Source organism: Chiloscyllium plagiosum, unplaced genomic scaffold (genome assembly GCF_037043375.1).
Source record: "Chiloscyllium plagiosum isolate Xiang-an unplaced genomic scaffold, Cpla_swu_hap1 HiC_scaffold_9, whole genome shotgun sequence".
NCBI lineage: Eukaryota > Metazoa > Chordata > Chondrichthyes > Orectolobiformes > Hemiscylliidae > Chiloscyllium > Chiloscyllium plagiosum.
In genome coordinates this window covers 42,672,020-42,694,075 of record NW_028270147.1, presented here as the reverse complement: position 1 = coordinate 42,694,075, position 22,056 = coordinate 42,672,020, and the positions used below count along the sequence as shown (strand labels likewise).

Sequence of the window (22,056 nt, the reverse complement as noted above, 5' to 3'; positions counted from 1 at the left end):
TATGCTCTGGATTTAAAAGTGCGGTATACCTAAGCTATTCATAACTTCCTTAAACAGCCTAGCAGTAAAATTTGACCCTTGGCCCGACTGAATCTCTCTGGGTAGCCCATACCGTGTGAAGACAGCTACTAACTGCTCTACCACCCTTTTTTGCCTTGATACTCCGATATGGAAGCCTGCAGAAATCTGGTAGATACATCCATTATGGTTAACAAGTACTAGTTCCCACTTTTAGCTCTCGGGAGGGGATCTACACAATCAATTATAATCCGAGTGAAAGGTTCTTCATTTCTGGGAATTGGCAACAAGGGTGCTGTTTTATTACTGTCTGTGGCTTACCTACTGTTTGGCATGTATGACACCTACGACAAAGGTTAACCACAACTTTATGCATTCCAAGCCAATAAAGATGTTTTTGTACCATAGCCTGAGTTTTTCATACCCCTAGGTGACCTCCTATGCGTAGTTCATGTGCGACCTGTAACACCTCCTGTCTGTATGCTACCAGCAACACAATCTTTGCACTTCAGCCCATTTCTTCTTTGCACTAACCTGTCATGGTCTCCATTTTATCTTTCAGATAATAACCCTCCAGAATATTCTCTGCCTCTTTTTCGGAGTATGTATCGACATATATATCTTTTATCGTCTTGTCTTGCTGTCGCAGGTCTCTTAGGCTTTCAGGTCTAAACATCTCTGTCTGACCCGCTGCCTATTCAGGTTTTTCCTGCACCGTTACGTCAACAGAGTGTCTGTAACTGAACCTCAACTCCTTCATTTTTCTCTTTACTTTTTTGCTTTGTACTGTGAATTATGATCATGGGATCTGGTTGCCACACAGTCTGGAAAAATACCAGGATATTTCTGTTTTAACCCCATCAGTTTCTTGGTCTTCCTTAGGCTTCTCCAGAACAAGGGGTGTCACTCCCAACTTGGATCCTGTAAAATCATTCCCAAGAACAAACTGAATTCCTGGAACTGACACTTGGTCAATCACTCCCACTGTAACTTCCCCAGTCTTGAGTTGGCACTTCAACCTGATCTTACATAGGGGAATGCTAAATTTCTGTCCATCTATCCCACAGATTACCACACTCTCGGGTAACAGATCAGAAAGAGTGCATATTCGCTTGTCCATTACTATCAGCAGCTGGTTAGATCCTATATTTCTCAAAATCATAACTTCTTCCCCCTTCTTTCTGAGTAAACATTATCCACAGAAGCAAATTCTTTATAGAAGTCAGGTACTAACTCCATACCCAGCCCCCTTGGCTGTGCACTCTCCTGCAATTCCTCGGCTCTTCTTGGGGTCTCCTTTACTACCTTCACGAATGCCATTGGCTTAGCTTCTTTTACCACATCTTTTCCCACAGTGCCTTTCTTTAATGACCAGCACTGTGACTTTACATGTCCCATTTTACCACAGTGGAAACACCTGACACCTTCCACCCCTCCTTCCACCTTCTTGGACTTCTTTTTTATCCTGTGCTAAATTCTTACCAGTGCTCTCTACTCTTGATTTCATAGTGTAGGATCTCCCCTTCTCCCAGCTTCTAACCCTCACAGGACGAAATTCTGGCCGGAAGCTTCTGTTGTGCACCAACATGTACTTATCTGCTAATTCTGCTGCCCTTTTCACTTCCTGAACTTTCTTTTCCTCCATGTGAATTTTTACTATCTGTGGAAGTGAGTTTTTAAACTCCTCCAGCAGAATAATCTCTCTTAGAGCCTCGAAGGTCCTATCTATTTTCATGCACCAATCGATCAAAATGACAATGTTTAACTCTTTCAAACTCAACATGAGTCTGACCTGGTTTCTTCTTTGTGTTTCTGAACCGCTGTCTGTGTGTTTCTGGTATCAATTCATAAGCACTTAAAATAGCCTGTTCAACCTCTTCATAATCTCTTTACCCTTCAACTGACAATGCGGCAAATATCTCACCAGCTCTGCCTACCAGTTTAGTCTGAACTAGCATGACTCATAAATCCTCAGACCACTCCATCTGCCTAGCCAATTTTTCAAATGAAATAAAGAAGGCTTCAACATCTTTCTCCTCAAGATGTGGCAGAGTTTTGACATATTTATATACATCACTACCTTCTCTTTCAATCTCCATCCTGTTAACCTGACTTTGCTGACTAAGTTGCAACTTCTCAAGTTCAAATTCTCTCGTTTTGCTCATCTAAGAACTTTTCTCTCTATGTTTATCTTCTAACTCCATTTTCCTCAATTATAATTTAAGTTTTTCTAACACTACTGCACTTCTCTGTTTCTCTGACACACCTAAGTGCTTGAGTGATTCCCTTACAATTTCAGCTTGACTTTTGTCCTTGATTAAACCCAAATCTAACTTATTTGCTAATTCTAGAAGTATGGCCTTTTTCTTTCCTTCTAAATCTTCTTGGTAAATTTGAAAATCATCTTCAAATCTCAGAATCTCTTTGCCAATTTTAGGAAGCATTTCTCTCACTTTTAGTTTAATCAACTACAAGTCACTGAAATTAAACAAATTAACTCACCAATGTTTTATTTAAAGATCTAGGACACTAACCTGCAAGTGTTTAAATCTACTGGGATCTTATCTGTTCAAATCTCCTAATTGATCTGTCTAAACCTGTCCAACTCACGGACCCGAGTCCCCAAACAGTTCAAATCCCAGCGGCAAGCCCGCAAACTGTTCAATTCCCAATGACAAGTCTCCAAACTGTTATGTCACGGGGGTAAACCCTCCTGCTTAACTTAAACCAGCAACACAGAGAAGATTTATCCTGTGCAGTAATCTATGAAAATTTGAGAGGCCAAGAACTATTTAAAGTAAAAATTAACAACTTGCTTTCTTAAAGAATAAGATGAATAATTAACTAACAACTATTTACAACTCCTTCATCTAACCTATCTTTTATCTTCCCTTCTATAATACTAGTCTGATAAACCCCCCGATTAAGATTTACCAAAATTCAACTTATCAAAACCAGCCAGATGTTGAATCTTCTCGTTATGGCTTCCTCTGTCTTCTTTTCTTCTTCTTAAGGATTTCTGCTTCACAAGTCACTGATCGATAAAGGCACCCTTAAGAGAGCTATTCTCCAGGCAGGCTGCTGATGCTGGTGGCTTGGCAATTCTCCCCACAACTGTTCAATTTTCCTCGGTCTTATACCCCCAAATCATCAGATTGTGTCATTGGCTTTTAAGAATGTCAATATACTAAATTCAAACTTGATTGCAGTTTGGCGTCTTTCGAGGCATAATTTGACTTAATTCAAATTTGTTTAGTCATCTCCAGGCAACTAGCTAATCAAGTTGTTCGACCAAATGTTACATTATAATTTGTTCAGAACACTTGGTGCTGTGTCAGGTAGTTCTGCTAGCTTTTAACTCTGTTAAAGGTATAGTACACCTACAGCTTCATAAAAATACATAAACCACCCTCAGCATTAAAAGTTGCCCCTTAAGTCCTTTTTAAATCTTTCCCCTCTCACCTTAAAACTATGCCCTCTAAATTTTATATTTACTCTATCCATGTCTTTCATGATTTTATAAACCTCAACTCCCGCTGCTCCAGGGAAAATAGCCTCAGCCTCTCCCTATAGCTCAAACCCTTCAACCCCGGCAACAGCCTTGTAAATCTTGCTGAACCCTTTCAAGTTTCACAACATCCTTCTAATAGCAGGGAGACCAGAATTACATGCAGTATTCTAAAAGTGGCCAAAACAATGTCCTGTACAGCCGCAACATGACCTCCCAACTGCTATACTCAATGCACTGACTAATAAACGCACTCATACCAAATGCCTTCTTCACTACCCTGGCTACCACTCCACTTTCAAGGAACTATGAACCTGCACTCCAAAGCCTCTTTGTAAGGTCCCTAGGACCTTACCATTAAATGTATAAGTCCTGCCCTGATTTGCCTTTCCAAAATGCAGCATCTCACATTTATCCAAATTAAACTCCAAATGACACTCCTTGATCTACTGGCCCATCTGACCAAGATCCCGTTGTACTCGGAGGTAACCTTCTTTGCTGTCCACTACACCTTCAATTTTGGAGTCACCTGCAAACTTACTAACTATACCTCCTATGTTCACATCCAAATCATTTATATAAATAATAAAATTTAGTGGACCCAGCACCGATCCTTGTGCCACACCATTGGTCACAGACCTCCAGTCTGAAAAGCAAACCTCTGCTGCCACCCTCTGTCTTCTTCACTTGAGCCAGTACTGTACCTAAATAGCTAGTTCTTGCGTTCCAAATACATATAAATCCAGTCCCTCAGGATTCCCTCCAACAACGTGCCGACCACTGATGTTAGGCTCACCAGGCTATAGTCCCCTGGATTTTCCTTACCATGTTTCTTTAATACTGGCACCACATTAAGCCAACCTCCAGTCTTCCAGCACTTCACGTGTGGCTATCGATGATACAAATATTGCAGCAAGGGACCCAGCAATTACCTCCAACCTTTCCACAGAGTTTGAGGGTACACCTGATCAGGTCCCAGAGATTTATATACCTTTATGCATTTTAAGACATCCAGCACCACCTCCTCAGTAAAATGGACATTTTTAAAGATGACACTATTTATTTCCTCTCGTTCCCTATCTTCCATGTCCTTCTCCACAGTAAACACTGATGCAAAATACTCATTTAGTATCTCCCCCATCTCATGTGGCTGCGCACATAGGTGACCTTGCTGATCTCTGAGGGGCCCTATTCTCTCCTAGGTTACCCTTTTGTCCTTAATGTATTTGTAAAAACCCTTTGGATTCTGCTTAACCCTATATGCCAAAGCTATCTCATGTCCCCTTTCTGCCCTCCTGATTTCCCTCTTAAGTATACTCCTACTGCATTTATACTCTTCTGGGGATTCACTCGATCTCTGTTGTCTACATCTGACATATCCTTCTTTCTTATTCTTGACCAAAACCTCAATTTCTTTAGTCATCCAGCATTTTCTACACCTACCAGCCTTGGCCTTAACCCTAACAGGAACATATTGTCTCTGGACTCATGTTACCTCATTTTTGAAGGCTTCCCATTATCCAGCTGTCTCTTTACCTGCAAATATCAACCCCCAATCAGCTTTTGAAAGTTTTTGCCTAATACTGCCAAAATTGGCCTTCCTCCAATTTAGAACTTTAACTTTTAGATCTGGTCTATCCTTTTCCATCACTATTTTAAAACAAATACAATAATGGTCACTAGTCCCAAAGTGCTACCCTTCTGCCACCTCAGTCACCTGCCCTGCCTTATTTCCCATGCGTAGGTCAAGACATGCATTTTCTTCAGTAGGTACATCCAAATACTGAATCAGAAATTTTTAAATTCCTTAATTCCTGAAATTCCTTAAACACACTTAAATTCCTCTCCATCCAAGCCCCTAACACTATAATAGTCCCAGTCTATGTTTGGCAAGTTAAAATCTCCTAACATAGCCACCCAATTATTCTTACAGATAACAGAGATCTTCTTACAAATTTGTTACTCAATTTCCCGCTGACTATTCGGGGGTCTATTGGACAATCCCAGTAAGGTGATCATCCCTTTCTTATTTCTCAACTCCATCCAAATAACTTCCCTGGACATAATTCTGGAAATTTCTTCGCTAAGTACAGCTGTAATGTTATCTCTTATTCAAAACGCCACTCCTCTCTTGACCCCCCTTTCTATCCTTTCTATAGTATCTATACCCTGGAACATTAAGCTGCCAGAACCTATTAAGCTTTATTATCCCATCAACCACAACAGCAATGTGCTTCACTTGTTTACCAGTCTTTAAGTATAGAGGTCTGTCCTGCCATTCATGTATTCCTTTGGTGCCTTCATTTGTTAATACATCCCCTAGTACTTACATTTTGTACATAGCAGGATAACCTATTTGGTTCCAATTTTTCCAGACCTTTAATAATCCCTAACATTTCAATCAAATCCTCTCTCAGCTTTCTCTTTTTGGAAAGGGAGAGGCAGAGGGAAAGGCAGAGTAGACCAAGGGAAGTCAATCTTATATCGTACGTTACTCTCTTAAGTTCTGGGATCAATCATGTCACACTTTTCCACATCATCTGAAAATAACTGAATAGTCCATTTAAAACATTAGGACCCAAATACAAGATTAATTACAAGAAAATTAGCATCAAAAGCAGGAGAAGAGCTTAAAAAAAGGCTTTGTGGATGTGAAATGCTCTACTGGTGTTAGAGATTAAAACTGAAACTAAGTTAATGTTTAAAAATAGGTAAAAAGAGATTGATAAGGGAGTTGGTAACAAGGGGATATGGGAACAGGGTGGGCACATGAATTAAGACCACTGCTTGCCTGGAGGATTAGCATCACCTATCTCTTTACTACAATTTCAATGTAATTGTATGTAAAATTGACTATGTTATTCTAACAAATGGTTAAATACACTTATACTAAACTATTATTTCCAATATTTTAACAGGTTGTTAAAACATTTACAGCTGAAAATGTGTTGCTGGAAAAGCGCAGCAGGTCAGGCAGCATCCAGGGAACAGGAGAATCGACGTTTCGGGCATAAGCCCTTCTTCAGGAATGAAGACCCATTTAAACCAGATTTATGACTTTATTGAAATAATGCATGAATTATTTTTGTATGTGCATAGAATATGCCAGCAATAACTGCACTTACTGGATAGATTACTCTAGTACAATTACAAAATTGGAATTTTCCTTGAATAATAATGAACAATAGAAAGGGGTTTTGATTTCCAATACAGGAAAACCATTGAGCTTTGAAATCATTGGTAAAGCAACAGCATTGAATATGTCATTGAAGGAAGTTGCCCAAGAGGAACAATGTCCATGGCATGGATTTCATCTTTCCGGGCACTATGTCAAGGAAGTTTAAACCAGATACCAAGTCAGGGAACCTTCTGAATAATGTAGCAACAATATTGTCAGGCTGCTTGCTCTGCTTGCAATTATTCAAAAATATTCTCAGAGACAGAAAGGCAAGAAGTTAAAACCACTAATAACAATAATTTCTAATTTAAGTCTTCAGGTTGTGAATTAAATTATGACTGAAATAAGATAGAAGCTAAAACATAACTTTAAAAGCAAATTTAAAAAGCAGGTAAATTTGTGGATTTCTGTTTTTACATCATAATGGAGAAATTTGGATTTCCATAAAATTAAAACCAGCTTGTCACTGCCAGTGAGGGTGCTTAACTAGCACCCAAGCTTTGAGTGCAGTTGAAAAACTGCATGGGTTTTGCAGCAAGACAAAGAACAATAAATTGGATTTCTTCTAAATTTACTGATTGCTGAGGGATTGCAATCTAAGAGCACACCCTGTTATGCAGGATAGAATTACTGATAGCTCCATATTTCCATGGTGGTCAGTGCACATAGAGTCACACAGCAGAATCCTGACGCTGCTGTCATTTTTCAGTGATGTAATAATGTCAAAGACCAGCAGTTTCCCTGTCATTATCATCTCAAAATTTCAGGATTCTAGAAGCAACTTAAGATTGAAGGATTTATTTGCTGCTTTTCACCAAAGTTCTCCACATATCTTAATTGGTGCATAGAAGGCTGAAAATCCAAAACATTACTTACCACTTATCACTTGTCCAAACAGTTCCTCTGGAGTATCTCCAAAGAAAGGAACACATCCTACTAAAAATTCATACAGGATTATACCCATGGCCCACCAATCCACTGGCTTTCCATAACCCTGCCGCAATATCACTTCAGGAGCGATGTATTCTGGAGTTCCACATACCTTTGTCAAAATAAAAGATCTTGTTTTATAAAGCTTATCTCTCTGTACATTTAAATCCTCATTCACAAAACCTATGGCTCAGCAAAATGAATAGAATATTCACTTCAGGTGATTTTCTAACCACTCATTTTTAGAAAATGAAAAAGCTCAATAAACTAGCTGATTTATTAATATTTTAAAAACATCACAAAAATGTAGCATACTATTCATTGTAAGAAGCAATAGTTGATCCTACAATATGTTGGAATATATAGGATTGGACATCTGATATATGGATAGTAATTCAGTGAGCATTTGACAATTGTCACCTGACAAGATAGAATTAGATTAGATTAGATTTCCTACAGTGTGGAAACAGGCCCTTCAGCCAAACAAGTCCACACCAACCCTCCAAAGAGCAACCCATTCCCTACATTTACCCCTGACTAATGCACCTAACACTACGGGCAATTTACCATGGCCAATTCACCTGACCTGCACATCTTTGGACTGTGGAGCACCTGGAGGAAACCCACACTGACATGGGGAGAATGCGCAAACGCCACACAGATAGTTACCCGAGGAAGGAATTGAACCTGGGTCCCTGGCGCTGTGAGAGAGTAATGCTAACCACTGAGCCACCGTGTCGCTCCTATGATGATGCTTGACAATTTTCCAAGTAAACATGATCAACTAAAACTCAAAAGGAATAACCTGAAAACAAATTAACCAAATGAAAACTAATATTGCTCCAAAATTGCAGGTTGATTGCTTCAAGCAACACTTCATTCCGTACAACAAAGTGGGAGAATTTCTTAAAACAGAACAAAAATTGCTGGAAAATCTCAGCAGGTCTGGCAGTATTTGTGGAGAGAAACCAGAGACAATATTTCAGGTCTAGTGACTCTTCAGAGCTGACTTCTTAGTGCTCGGTACATTATATTTAGGATTTTAAAAAAAAAATATTGTTTCTCACTTAACTATTAAGTCCAAAGTTTTCTGACAGAAATCACAGGTGAGTCAACAAAATAGAGCTGAGGATATCATGGTGAGTTATAGTCATAACATGAGATGGAGTCCACAGTGATAATGCCACAAAAACAGATCAGTAAAAATAATAATACTCAAAAATGTATTACCTGCTTGTCAAGAAATTCTCTTGCATCTTTTTCAATATGTCCTTCATATAGATTAGTGGTGAGGCTCATCAGACCAATCTTTGAAAGCCCAAAATCTGTCAGCTTGATGTGACCCATTGAAGTGATGAGCAGACTGTAAGGCAAAATAATTCAGTCAATATTCGAGGTAATATATACATGAAAGGCTTTGAAATGTACCAGATGATTGTATGATGTTTCTTCTATAACAAAGGTCCAGAATCCTTCTAAATCTTCATGCTTTTCTCCAATTTAATTAATGGTGTCTGATTGTCAATTCTTTAAAATTGTCAGTGTACTAACAGACTTAGAATGAATGCATCAATAACACTTAGATACAGCAGATTAATTTCAAGACATTAACTTAACCTGAAGTTTGATACAGTTGTTATAATAAATTGAAGACAATGCACAAAACAATAATGATCGTTATGAATGCAAGATTAATGTAATTGAAACAATCGGAGGAATCCAATGCTATATATTTAAACTAACAATGCTATAATATAAACCAGATTTTCAAAAATTATAAACAATGAAGTTCCAACATAAATTGTCTGACTACAGTAATTTGTTCAAGGCACAAATGTAAAGACAATATTGAATGTAATGTTCAATCATGCAACTCATTTTTCATAAGGGAATTGACACTGAATGAACTGCTTTTATTTTCCACTATGTCTGACAGGCAGCATTCCAGTCTGACTCGAAACTGACCCATTTGATATGCATGGCAACTAGATTCACTATTTCAAAGAAATCTGGGCAAACTAAGTTGCTGAAGTAAGGAATAGCAAATATCTTTAAATACGGCATTTATGCAATGTGCTTATGCACTTTGGTATAAGAAATCTTGAATAATATGCATGGATGCCCAATGGTGAACGTAGGAAGGTTTTGGTCAGATTTTACCAGCTATTTACTGGAATTTATGACAGTGTCAATGATTAACTAAAAACCACAATGCATCTCCAAGCTAATTTCAAAGACTGTAAGCCAAAACAAACTTTTTCGTCTTGCGTAACTTATGACAGGGATCACTTTTTACAAAAGGTATACATTAGCAAGAATTAAGTAGAGGCTAAGAACTTTTGAGGGGATCTAATCTTGTGCTTTCAGTGTGGGTGTACTGGCAGGGGAAGCAATTCCAATAGGACTACTTAGAGATAGTGAGAACTGCAGATACTGGAGAAGCCAGAGTTGATGAAGTGCCTCACTGGAAAAATCACAGCAGGTCAGGCAGCATCTGAGGCGCAAGACAGTTGATGCTTTGGGCTTGACCTTTCATCAGGACTGGGGAGGGGGAAGAGAAATAAATAAGGGTAGTGGGACTAGGGGATAAGCAGTTGGGATGGTGATAGGTGGGCAATTGTGATAGGTCAATGGGAAGTGTGAAGTGGGTAAGTGGGAAGGAAGATGAACAGGTAGGTCAGGACAAGAGGGCAAAGCCAAGCCAGAGAGATTTAGAAACTGGTGATTGAAGAAAGTTCAGGAGCCAGGAATAGCCATTTGTGTCAAACTAAGGTGGAAGGATGAAGGGAGGAAAGATGTGGGTCAATAGACCTTCTGAGCAAGATCCAGAGATAGTACTTATGAGAAAAAGAGAAAGAGGATAACTTAAAGAGAAAAGCCAACAGCAACACTTTTATTTTTGGACAGTAGGAGAAACTGAAGTCTGTATTTTGGGCATTGGGAATTAAGGGAGAGAACTGGTGCTTTATGAGGGGAGCCTGAAAATAGGAACAGGAGAATGAGTGTCAAGATGGATTTTCATGAAGTTTTGCCCCTCATCCATGAAGTACATTGACTAATTATTTCAAGTGATCAGATGTATGTGTGGAAAACCTGAAACAACTCTTCTTGATGAGTACTTTCAGACCATCTGAAACATCAAAATAATTGAAAACATATTGGTGCATGTTATTTATTTTTATTGTTATGCAAATACAAATATCTGAAAGCCTCTCTTTTCCTTAGAAGCAAACAATATTACTTGTGAAATAGGGCACATTTTTGTTGTATGAATAAATACACAAGAAAAATAAGCATGTATTTCATTTTTTTTGTGTTTTGCAAAATGAAGTTAATTAGAATTTTGAATATACTTCCAAATAGTATTTTCTCTCTGCAATTGTCAATCTTGAAGATGAAGTACCAAGACCTCAACATTTATGCATCTACATGAAGCTATATCATTCCAAAAGACAGAAAAAACTGTATTGTTGAACACCTGTCACAACCTCAGACACAGAAAAGTATTTTGCAAACAATGAACAATTTGCAGTAAAGTTATTGTTGTAAAGTAGGAAATGAGCTGCCAACTTGAGAACAAACAACAATGAGAAAAAATGATCATTTTGATCCTTTCAGTGGTGTAGGTTGATAGATAAATATAGGGAACTATGAGGAATTCTTTTGCTCTTTTTGAAATAGTGCCATGGAATCTTTACATCGACCTGTGGGGGAAATGGAGTGTCAGCTGAACATCAGTCTGGAATACAGAGCTCTGACAGTGCAGCATTCCCTCCTTACTGCATTGCACTATTCAACTATATTAAATACTCAAATGTCTGGAGTGAAATTTGAACCTACCAAATCCTAACATTTTCTCAATGTCCTGCTACTACTTCCTAAGTAACAGATTCCAATATTTCACATTTTCCCAATGACAGATGATGGTCTATAGTTTCTGGCTTTTATTTATTTATTCTTTATTGCCATTCCAAATGGATGAGCTGTGTGTCTTGCTAGGTCATTTCGTGCACAAGTCAGACTTGAACACTTTGCTGAATTGGTCCTGAAGTCACATGAAGGCCAGACCAGGTAAAATTGACAGATGCCTTTTCTTCAAGTAGATTAGGGAACCAGATTGATTTTTCTGACAATCAATGCTAGTTTCATGGCCATTAGTACTGAAGTTAGCTTTAATTTCAGGGTTTATTTCCATTAACTGAATTAAGTTTGAACTCATAGCCCAAAGCATTAGCCTAGTACTGTGGATTAACAGTCTAGCGTCAATACTATTATGCCATCATCTCCCCTTTCTGACTCCTACCTTTCTTCAATAGGAACATATGTTGGCAGTTTCACAATCTGCGGGCAACATTCCAGAATTTCAGAAATTTTGCATGATTACAATCAATTTCTGCAGCCACTTCTTTGAACAGCCTTGGTTGTGAGCTATCAGATCCAAAGAGCAAGTCACTTTTAGTCCTTTAGCTTTCCATCACCTTAGCTTATTGTTTTTCTGCTGTTATTGGGATGCTTTTAATGTCCTCTACTTGAAGACAGATGCAAAACAAAATTTCTTCTTCGCCTTTTTCTCTCTTATTAATGTCCTAGTCTTACCACGAGGAAACCAAAGTTACTTCGGTTATTCACCTTTTTATATATTTGCAGACGCTTTTATTTTATGACTATTTACTCTCAAATTCTGATTTCTCTCTTTAAAAAAAAAATCACTCATTGTGGAGTTCTGAGTTCCAAAAAAATTGAAAGAAATTACACCCATAAAAATGACTTGCTCTTTATTTACAATACAATATTAAAATTCATTTAGTCAGGGTCTAAATTAAGATACACTCAGGGAGTGGCTTGTATCAGATTGCCCCAAGGATGGAAAACCATATTGACACTCAAGTACTTGGGCTATTTTCAGTGGATGAAAGAATTTTAAAAGCATATTTCATAGAGGTCCTTCATAGCTTTCATACAATGACTGGAGAAAGACTATTTGCTTTGGGTGGACTGCCTGTGATAAAGAGTGTTCAAGTTAAAAGTGACATCACAAGGATAGCAAGGAGAAGGGTTTGGAATTTCTTCAAAGAGTCAGTTGTTATGGACTGGTTTGCCACAGGGAGTGGTTGACAAAGAGATCACTAAAACCATTAACAGTAAACTGGAAAAGTGCTTCAATTAGATAAATGGTCCACTTCAATGCTGTAAATCTTTATAGTTACAACATATTCTTTAACAATTGTATTGAGAACTCAAAAATATATACTTGTATTGTTATCATGTAGTTGTTAGGTAGTGTGCTAACTTGTAGAATTAGTAATTGTAAGCATCACCCTAAGCCTTCACTAAAATACGCCAAATCTAAATTATTACCCTGGCAGTAATTAGTGAGTACAATAGTTCATACTTGTCTGGCTTGAGGTCTCGATGAACAATGCCATAATTGTGTAGGTATTCCAAAGCCAACACAGTCTCTGCAAAATACATCCTGGCCATTTCAACAGGCAAAGCACCAATATTCTTCAATAAAGTTGCACAGTCACCACCTATTGTACAAAATGCAAAAATGGACACATTTAAATGCATCATTAGTTATTAATGGTAGAAATCTAATTTTAAAAAGTACTTTTAATGAACAACATAAATACCATAAAACTTTACACATTGACCATGCCTCCAAGTTCAACATATTAATATGTTTTAAAGTCTGTGACACTGTATCTTCTATCCCACTATCTTGGGAACCTAGAGTGTAGAAGTTCTTCGTTTCCATGCCTCATTTTCAGGGACTACTTCTGAACTTTGAACTTCTGTAATTATCAAAATGTCAATAGTTCCATTGATATTAATATTGCAGTAGCTGGTTTCAGGAACTGTGGTGTTAAAGGTTTGGCTCAGTGTATCAGTTAGTTATTGTAGTGCTAACTGATCCTACTGGCTAACACTACTGCAATCAATCTAATAATTGGCCCAACAGTTGCAAATTAGATAGTGAAAAAATATATTTGAAAACATGTAAACATATTTGTGCTCCTAACTTAATGAGGTACCACCTTGTCTCTCCCACCCCCCCCCCCCCCTCCCCAAAAACCAGCCAACTCACTAGCCATTCAACTACTTTACAGAAAGCCCTTAGGTAATCAACTTAATGATGTTACACTATGACTTTATGATACAAATTAATGTATTTAAACAAATCTTCAAACTCATCAGGAAAATATCTGAGATTCTGTGGACATTTCATTTTGAGAAACAAGTTAAAATCCTTACAGCACCCCACTAGTAACAGTCTGCAATCCTGAAAATGGTCCTTATTCCTACCATTTTCTTACTGTAAATCAATTCACAATCAATACTAGTATATCACCTCCAATCCCATGCACTCCAATTTTATTTACTAACTTCCTGAATGGGACATCATCAAAACCAACATAGTCATTTGCTCTCTTTTGTCTGTGCTACAAGAACCATCCTCAATAAACTCTAACCAGCTTGTCAAACATGATTTATCTTTCATAAATTCCTGCTGAGTTAGCATGAATTTACCATTCTTTTCTGAATATTATATGATCTCATTTATTACAATAGATTCAAGCATTTTCCCTCCTACTAACACCAAGCTAACAGGTATGTAGTTCTACACTCTCCCTCTGCCTCCCTTCTCTAATAGCGGGATTATGTTTGCCACCTTCTAGTCAGTAAGAATATTTTCAGAATCTACAGAATTAGCATAACTGCCAATGTATCTACTATCTCTACTTCAAGCAACACTCATCTGATCCAGAAGATTGATCAACCCACATTCCAATTAATGTTGCAAGTACTATCTCTTTATTAATGCTAATTTCTATAGCTCTTCAGTTACAGTCTCTTGGTTGCCTATCATTTCTGTGAGATTGTCTGATCTTATTGCATGAAGACAGGCACAAATTAACTGTTTAGTTCCTCTGCCTTTCCCTGTTCTCTCTAATATATTCTCCTGTAGCCACCTGCAATGGGCCTACATTTATCATTGCTAACCTTTTATATTCTGCAGTGGCTTAATATTTATATTCTTTCATAATCAGTTTCTTGGTCCCCCATTGCTGGGTCCTAAATAGTTCCCAACCTTCAGGCTTGCCACTATTTCTGACATTCTTGTAAGTCACTTCCTGTTATACAAAACAATCTTTAACTTCCTTCATCAATTACGGCTAATTCACCATTCCCTTTTGATGTTTGTGCCTAAGGAATATATATCGATTGCAGACCTTATAGTATTTCTTTAATTACTAGCCACTGCTTATCTGCTAGCAAATCTCTGTGCATTTAAAACAAAATTCATTCATAGTATGTATGTGTCATTGGCTGGGCCAACATTTATTTTCCATCTCTAGTAGCTCTTGAAAATGCGGTCGTGAACTGCCTTCTTAAACCTCTGCAGAGTATGTATTTTCCCAATCCATCATAGCTAACTTGATCCCCTACCCTCCGAGTTTTCTTTGCTAGGATTTAAGACCCCAGTTTCAAACTAAACTATTTCACATTCAAACATCACATAAAATTCTATCCTATTAAGGTCCTGCAAACCATGGAACATCTCTTTCAATATGTCAACTGCCAAGTAGATCAATGATATTAGTTTACATTTAGATCAGTTTTGAATGAGCAGAAGCTGATCTTTGGCCAGATCTTGTTACTTGGTTTACAAACTCGCAGCTCAGAGGAGATAGTATGGAAAGTCCTTTCACTTGCATTACTTTCTAAGTGTCATTAGGTGCCAGTATACGATAGTAAGTAGTGAATCCCTTCATTTACAGATTCAACTCTGAACATCGCAAGCTCATTAGTTAATAATCATGCTGATGATAATTAAAGATTGGAGATATTAAAGATAATGAAAGATGTCATGACACAAGATATACATCATTACTCAAAGTAGGCTGATAAACAAGAACAGAGTCATTAGTAATGTGCCTGGCGATCAATAATGTGATCCCCATTTTCAAGAGCAATGTGAAGACCTCACAGCAACAAAGGATAAGCAAACAGTTTGCCAGGCCTAAGTGATCACCTCCATTTTTACATGTAAATGGTGGAAAACTTTGGGGATCATTTCTGGATCCAGTCCCTCCTCAGATCTCTGCATGCTAGAAGGAGATTCTGAGTCGAGAGTGTGGTGCTGGAAAAACTCAGCAGGTCAGGCAGCATCCTAGGAACAGAAGAATCGATGTTTTGGGCATAAGCCCTTCATCAGTCCTCACTTCCTCCCAGGAGGAGAGATCTTCTAGGAAATGGCTAATCAGTCGGCCACCTCTGCATTCTGCATTCTGTCCAATTAACAGTGATGGGAGAAGCAGAGATAGAAACAGAAAATGCTAGAAAAGTTCAACAGCCTCCATAGAGAGACAGAGTAACTGGATTAATGTTTCAAGTTCAACATGACTCTTAAAGTAGCTGGTCAGCAAGGGTGAATGTGTTGAGGCTCAAGGTTAAGCCAGAGGGAATCTCAAGATAGAGGCACCCTCAAAAAGCTGTGCAAGGTTCCATAATAACCTGAGAGCCTGGTGCTACCTAGGGTGGAGGGGTAACTCCTTTGTTGAGTTTTAACCATGGCTGTGGCCACTGTAGCCTTGTGGCTCTGTCATAAATGCATGAAGAGTAGGCTCTGATGACCCTCAATCCCCTCACTGGAATCAAATCATTGCCAGACTCCAGGCTGATTAGGGGGTTTTGCAATATCGGGAATGTTTCATCACAATGTGGGGGGGGGTGGAGGGAAGTTGCCAGAATGCCATCATACTGTTGAGTAGTATTCTACCTGCCGAGAAAACCTATCTACTTAGGGGCACACTTTATGTCCAGTGGATAACTATAAAGACGATCATCAGGAGGACAATGCATTTTACTGCACATGTTGCAAAATGAAAATTCTAACTGTGCATCTTTAGTCAGGATTGAATTTGGTTACCCTCCCTCTGCAGCCAAGAAGTCCATGAATAATTGATGTTTAGTCTCACATACAAAGAATGGGCAACATATAAGTGGATTGTCAGAACCATGGAATCACATCAAGTTCCATTCAATTCCAGACAAGAAACAATATTCAATATAAAAGACCTTCTAAGAAAGAATACAGTTCTAAAACAGACAGATTATTACTTTTCAGAAAGAAACCACTTGCATAAGCAATTTGATAACTAACCTTCTACATATTCGATTACCATACACAAGTGTCGTTTAGTCTCAAATGAGCAAAACATGCTCACAACAAAAGGGTTTTCGGCAAACGTAAGGATATCTCGTTCAACAAAAGCTTGTTGGATTTGGTTCCTTAGAATTAGATTCTGCTTATTAATTTTCTTCATCGCAAACCTCTGTCGTGTTTCCTTATGTCTTACAAGATAGACAGCTCTGGAATAAATATATTCGTAATTTCAGTTAAAAACTGCCATATGGTATAAGTAGCAGAACAATCCTAATAAAATGGCAATGTTTCTAGAAGGTTACTCAGAATTAATGATTCCATTGATTGTACTGTACATTGAGGTTAATATTTCTAGAATTGTAGGAACCAGTGCATTTTTAGATCTAATTTCTGGGTAATGTCCACAGTGAAAATGTCAGGTCATAACAACAAAGGTGATTTCATACAGGGACAAGCAGCATTTAGCCTCCTTTGGATTTTTTTGTTACTTCAATTGTAATGATGTTTTGGTAGCTATCGAGGACAGCCACAAAAAGATTATCATCGGTTGTATCATTTTAAGTGTAAATTTACTGCTTTTTTGTGCAAATCTTATCTTATGGCAATGTCACTAACATTCGCCAGTTACAGAAAACATTCCTTCTCAAAAATGAAATATGGATCACTGGGCTTTCTGATTTTTTTAAATATGAAAATCTTTACCCATAGGCTCCATTGCTAATTAGCTTTAGGTTTTCAAAGTCTTCCTCACACGGAGTTTTCTTTGTTTGAAGTGCAGCACCTTGACCCTGAAAGTAAGCAAAATTCAACAAGTAAATCTGATATTCTGTCACAGGGTTATTCTGTGCATTCTCCTAAAACATTAAGGAGCTATTGGGATAAGAGAAAAGGTATGGCAAGTGCAAGAAGAAATGTTTATACTCAACTGTCCTGCAGATGCAATGAAAAACAAAAATGAAGACAAAGTAAATTACTACAGATGCTAGAATTTGAACTGGAGTTCACAGTGGGTCAGGCAGCTTCCATGGACAGACAGCATGTTAGACTCGAAGTGTTAGCTTGCTTTCTCTCCAAGGATGCTGATTGACCTGCTGCAACCTCACTGTTTTCAGTGAGGACAAAGTAAGTTTTTCAAAATACAAGTTCTTTATTGAAATTGGATAGTAATTCTAGGAGACAAGAGGCATGTTATTCAAAGATTTAAATCTGAAAATATCTCTTTAATTTTCTTCCCAAGTGTTTAACTACTTTTCACCTGTTTAGTAGACCGTAATACATAATCTTGCCACAATTTGGGTTGGATGCACAAATGTCTATGGAAAGCATGCTGAGCAGAAAAATAGATGTGGGTGAACAACTTGCATGTTTGTTGGCATGTTAACATCTCTAGGCCATCTTCAAGCTCAACTATCTACCAGTAAGCAGCAAGTAGCTAACTGATGAAATTAAGAGGTCTAACCCTGACTTGAGTAGATGTGCCAGACAACTGATTTTAGCTGGAATACAGTAAGTAACAAACGGTTCTGTTTCTGTCTGGAATGGAAAGATAACCTCAAAACTTAACAGTAACAGAGCCATAGAGTCACACAGCATGGAAATAGACCCTTTCGTCCAACAAGTCCACACCGACCACGTTCTCAAACTGAACTAGTTACACCTGCCTGCGTTTGGCCCAAATCCTTCCAAACCTTTATCTAAACATCTGTTAAATGTTGTAACTGTACCCACATCCACCACTTCCTCTAGCAGTTCATGCCACATATGAACAACTCTCTGTGTAAAAATGTTGCCCTCATGTCCATTTTAAAACTTTCACCTCTCATCTCTAGTTTTGAACATCTTTATCCTAAGGAAAAGACTCTTGCTACTTATCTAATCTATGCCCCTCAAACTCCAATGCTCTACTGGAAAAAGTCCCAGCCTATCCAGCTTAACTTTATAACTTAAACCCTCCATTCCCAGCACCATTCTGGTAAATCTTGTCGGACACTTTTCCAATTTAATAATATCCTTTCTATAGCAGGGTGATCAGAACTGCATATAATATTCTAGAAGAGGCCTCACGAAAATCCTGTCCAACTTCAACATGACGTCCCAACTCCTATATTCAAAGGTTTGAGCAATGAAGGCAAATGTGCTAAACGCCTTCTTAACCACCCTGTCTACCTGCGATGCAAATTTCAAAGAATTATGTATTTGAACCCCAGGTCTCTCTTTCTACAACACTGCCCCAGGCCCTAGCACTAATTGTATAAGTCCTGCTCTTGTTTGTTTACCAACATGCAATATCTTACATTTATTCAAATCAAACTTCATCTGCCACTCCTCAGCCCATTGACCCAATTGATTAAGATCGCTTTGTAATTTTAGATAACCTTTTTTACTGTCCACTATATCACCAATTTTGTGTCATCCACAAATGTACTAACGATGCCTCCTATATTCTCATCCAAATTGTTTATATAAATGACGAACAAAAATGGACCCAGTACTGATACCTGTGGATCATCACTGGTCACAGGCCTTCACTCCATAAAAGAATCCTCCAACACCTTCTGTCTCCTATCATCAAGCCAAATCTGTATCCAGTTTGTAAACTCACCCTGAATCCAACGTGATCTAACTTTACTAACTGGTCTACCATGCAGTATCTTGTCAAAGGATGTACTAAAGTCTTTTAAATAACATCTACTGTTATGCCCTCATCAATCTTTTTAGTCACTTCCTCAAATATCTCAAATAAGTTTTTAAGACACAATTTCCCTCACACAAAACCCTGCTGACTTTCAGTAATCAGTCCTTACCTCTCCAAATGGATGCAAATCCTATCTTTCTCTAGTTTCCCCCTGTGAAATCTTCATCCATGCCATGGTAACCTTTAGACTTAAATATTTCAACATGCCCCTGGTTGCCATCCCATCTTTCACATACAATAATTCTGCCACTTGTGCACTATCATATAACCAAGCCCTACTCACCCATCATCCTTGTGTTCATTGACCAAAAGCAGTTTCTAGTTAGCCAATACCTCAATCTTAAATTCACACCTTTAATTTCAAATGCCTTCATGGGCTTGCTTCTCCCTATCCTGAAATTTCTTCCATACTACAATCCTCTTTTTTAAATTCTCACTTTTTTAACTTTCCCAATTTAATTGACTCAACCACTTACAGCAGTGCTCAAGGTTTGTCAGAAGAGTTGTAGCTTGGGTGCTCGTTCGCCGAGCTGGGAATTTGTGTTGCAGACGTTTTGTCCCCTGTCTAGGTAACATCCTCAGTGCTTGGGAGCCTCCTGTGAAGCGCTTCTGTGATCTTTCCTCCGCCATTTGTAGTGGTTTGAATCAGCCGCTTCCGGTTGTCAGTTCCAGCTGTCCGTTGAAGTGGTCGCTGTATTGGGTCCAGGTCGATGTGCTTATTAATTGAATCTGTGGATGAGTGCCATACCTCTAGGAAAGCCAAACAGAGAACAGCCAGGGGATTCCTAGAGGCATGACTCATCCACAGATTCAATCAATAAGCACATCGACCTGGACCCAATATATCAACCACTACAACGGACAGCTGGAACTGACAATCGGAAGCGGCAGATTCAAACCACTACAAATGCCGGAGGAAACATCACAGCGCTTCACAGGAGGCTCCCAAGCACTGAGGATGTCGCCTAGACAGGGGACGAAATGTCTGCAACACAAATTCCCAGCTCGGCGAACAGAACCACAACAACTTATAGCTGTGCCTTTAGCTGCCAAGGCTCTCCATTCTGGAACTCCCTCTCTAAACTACTTTGTCTCACTTTCCTGCTGAAAAAAGCCGATTCTTTGATCAAGCTCTTGGTCTTCTACCTCAAATCTCCTAAAGTGGTTTGATGTCAGATTCTGTTGGCTAACACTCCTGGGATACATCACTATTCTAAAGGTGCAACATAAACAGAAGTTAATATATGAAAAGAAAGAGCTAAGTCCAGTTAGTGGCTTAATTAAGATGAGTTTAACTCATTCAGGATGACAATTGTCTGTTAACAGACTCAGGTGTTGGAAAGTTTTATGAAGCAAGCTGGTATTCAAGTGGATACAAATTGAGATACTTGTTCTCAACAATAGCTAGCTTTTTAGTTTTGATCACCAATACTCACATCAACAGAATCATCAGTTTCTGGGGCTTCTGGACTACCACTGTCACAGCTTGTCAGCTGGGCCATTTCTATTAATACAAAGTAGAGATAATATTACATTTGCAGTGGGAAAGCAGAAAATACAACACAACAGGACCATCCTAAAATTTTGAGTTTTCATAGGAATATGTACAGTATGAAAATGTTAAAGTCAGAGGTCCAAATTTAACAGGAAAACATTATCTATGTGGTGAATGATATGAGAAGTATTTGAATGAATCCTAATGGCAAGATTTAAAATAGTAAAGAAGGACGCATTACTTGGATAGGTCAGCTCAGAAAAACATCAATTTCGGTTTCCCAATATGTATACCCTACTCTTTTGTCTTATGTTCTCGAAATTACCGTAACTATTGTCTAAAATGAAACTCCTTTATATGACTATTTATCCAAAGCTCCTTGATAATACATGAAAGTGAATAACCTTTCCCAAAATAACTTCAAATATGTAAACTTTAATAAAGTGAACAGCTAAGTCTGATACTGTACTATAATGCAACTAACTCGAAGTTATAAGCGTCAATCTAAAACATCTTTGAAGAGTACAGATTTTGGGAAAGGAATTTACAGAATTTACATAGTTATTCAAATGTCACTTAGCTAAGACCAACTTAAAGCGTCGACAGCAAGAATAAATGCAACCTTTGCATTATTTCCAAGTTTGTTGAGAATATTGGACAAAATTGTGAGATACCATCAATGTGCTTCAATGGTTGGATTATGCTTGCCTCCTTCCAGCGAAAGAGAATAAGAATTTCATGGAGATAGATTTATCACATTCAATTGCTGTTTAAATATTGTATTATTTTATAGGTAAAAGGCTTTCTCCATGGACATGAGCACCTCTGAAACATTGTCACACCTTCAACCTTCAGAAATGAAGAGAAAACAACTAAATATTGCCAGAACCAAAAATGCTGGGTAGGTGATGAATATATAAATGTATAAAATAAAGGTCAGGATAAAATAGTAGGAGAACTAACAAACTGAACATTTTGAGATGAGATGTTGTTTTACATATTTAGCCAGAATATGAACATTTCAAACCTAGAACTCTGCTACTTAGACAGCCTAAAATAC

General features: G+C 38.1%; 1 protein-coding gene across 12 annotated transcripts in view; it reads right to left on the bottom strand.

The window, feature by feature from the left end:
- The window catches only part of mast2 (microtubule associated serine/threonine kinase 2), a 412,521-nt gene that overhangs the window by 34,650 nt on the left and 355,815 nt on the right, over positions 1–22,056 (bottom strand). For all 12 annotated transcript variants that reach the window (XM_043699133.2, XM_043699131.2, XM_043699132.2 and 9 more), the window contains 6 exons: positions 20,938–21,005; positions 17,509–17,594; positions 16,804–17,012; positions 13,027–13,165; positions 8,865–8,997; positions 7,581–7,746 (listed from right to left, as the gene is read on the bottom strand). In XM_043699133.2, coding sequence (XP_043555068.2) covers positions 7,581–7,746; positions 8,865–8,997; positions 13,027–13,165; positions 16,804–17,012; positions 17,509–17,594; positions 20,938–21,005 — 801 coding nt within the window. The remainder of the gene's footprint in view (positions 1–7,580; positions 7,747–8,864; positions 8,998–13,026; positions 13,166–16,803; positions 17,013–17,508; positions 17,595–20,937; positions 21,006–22,056) is intronic.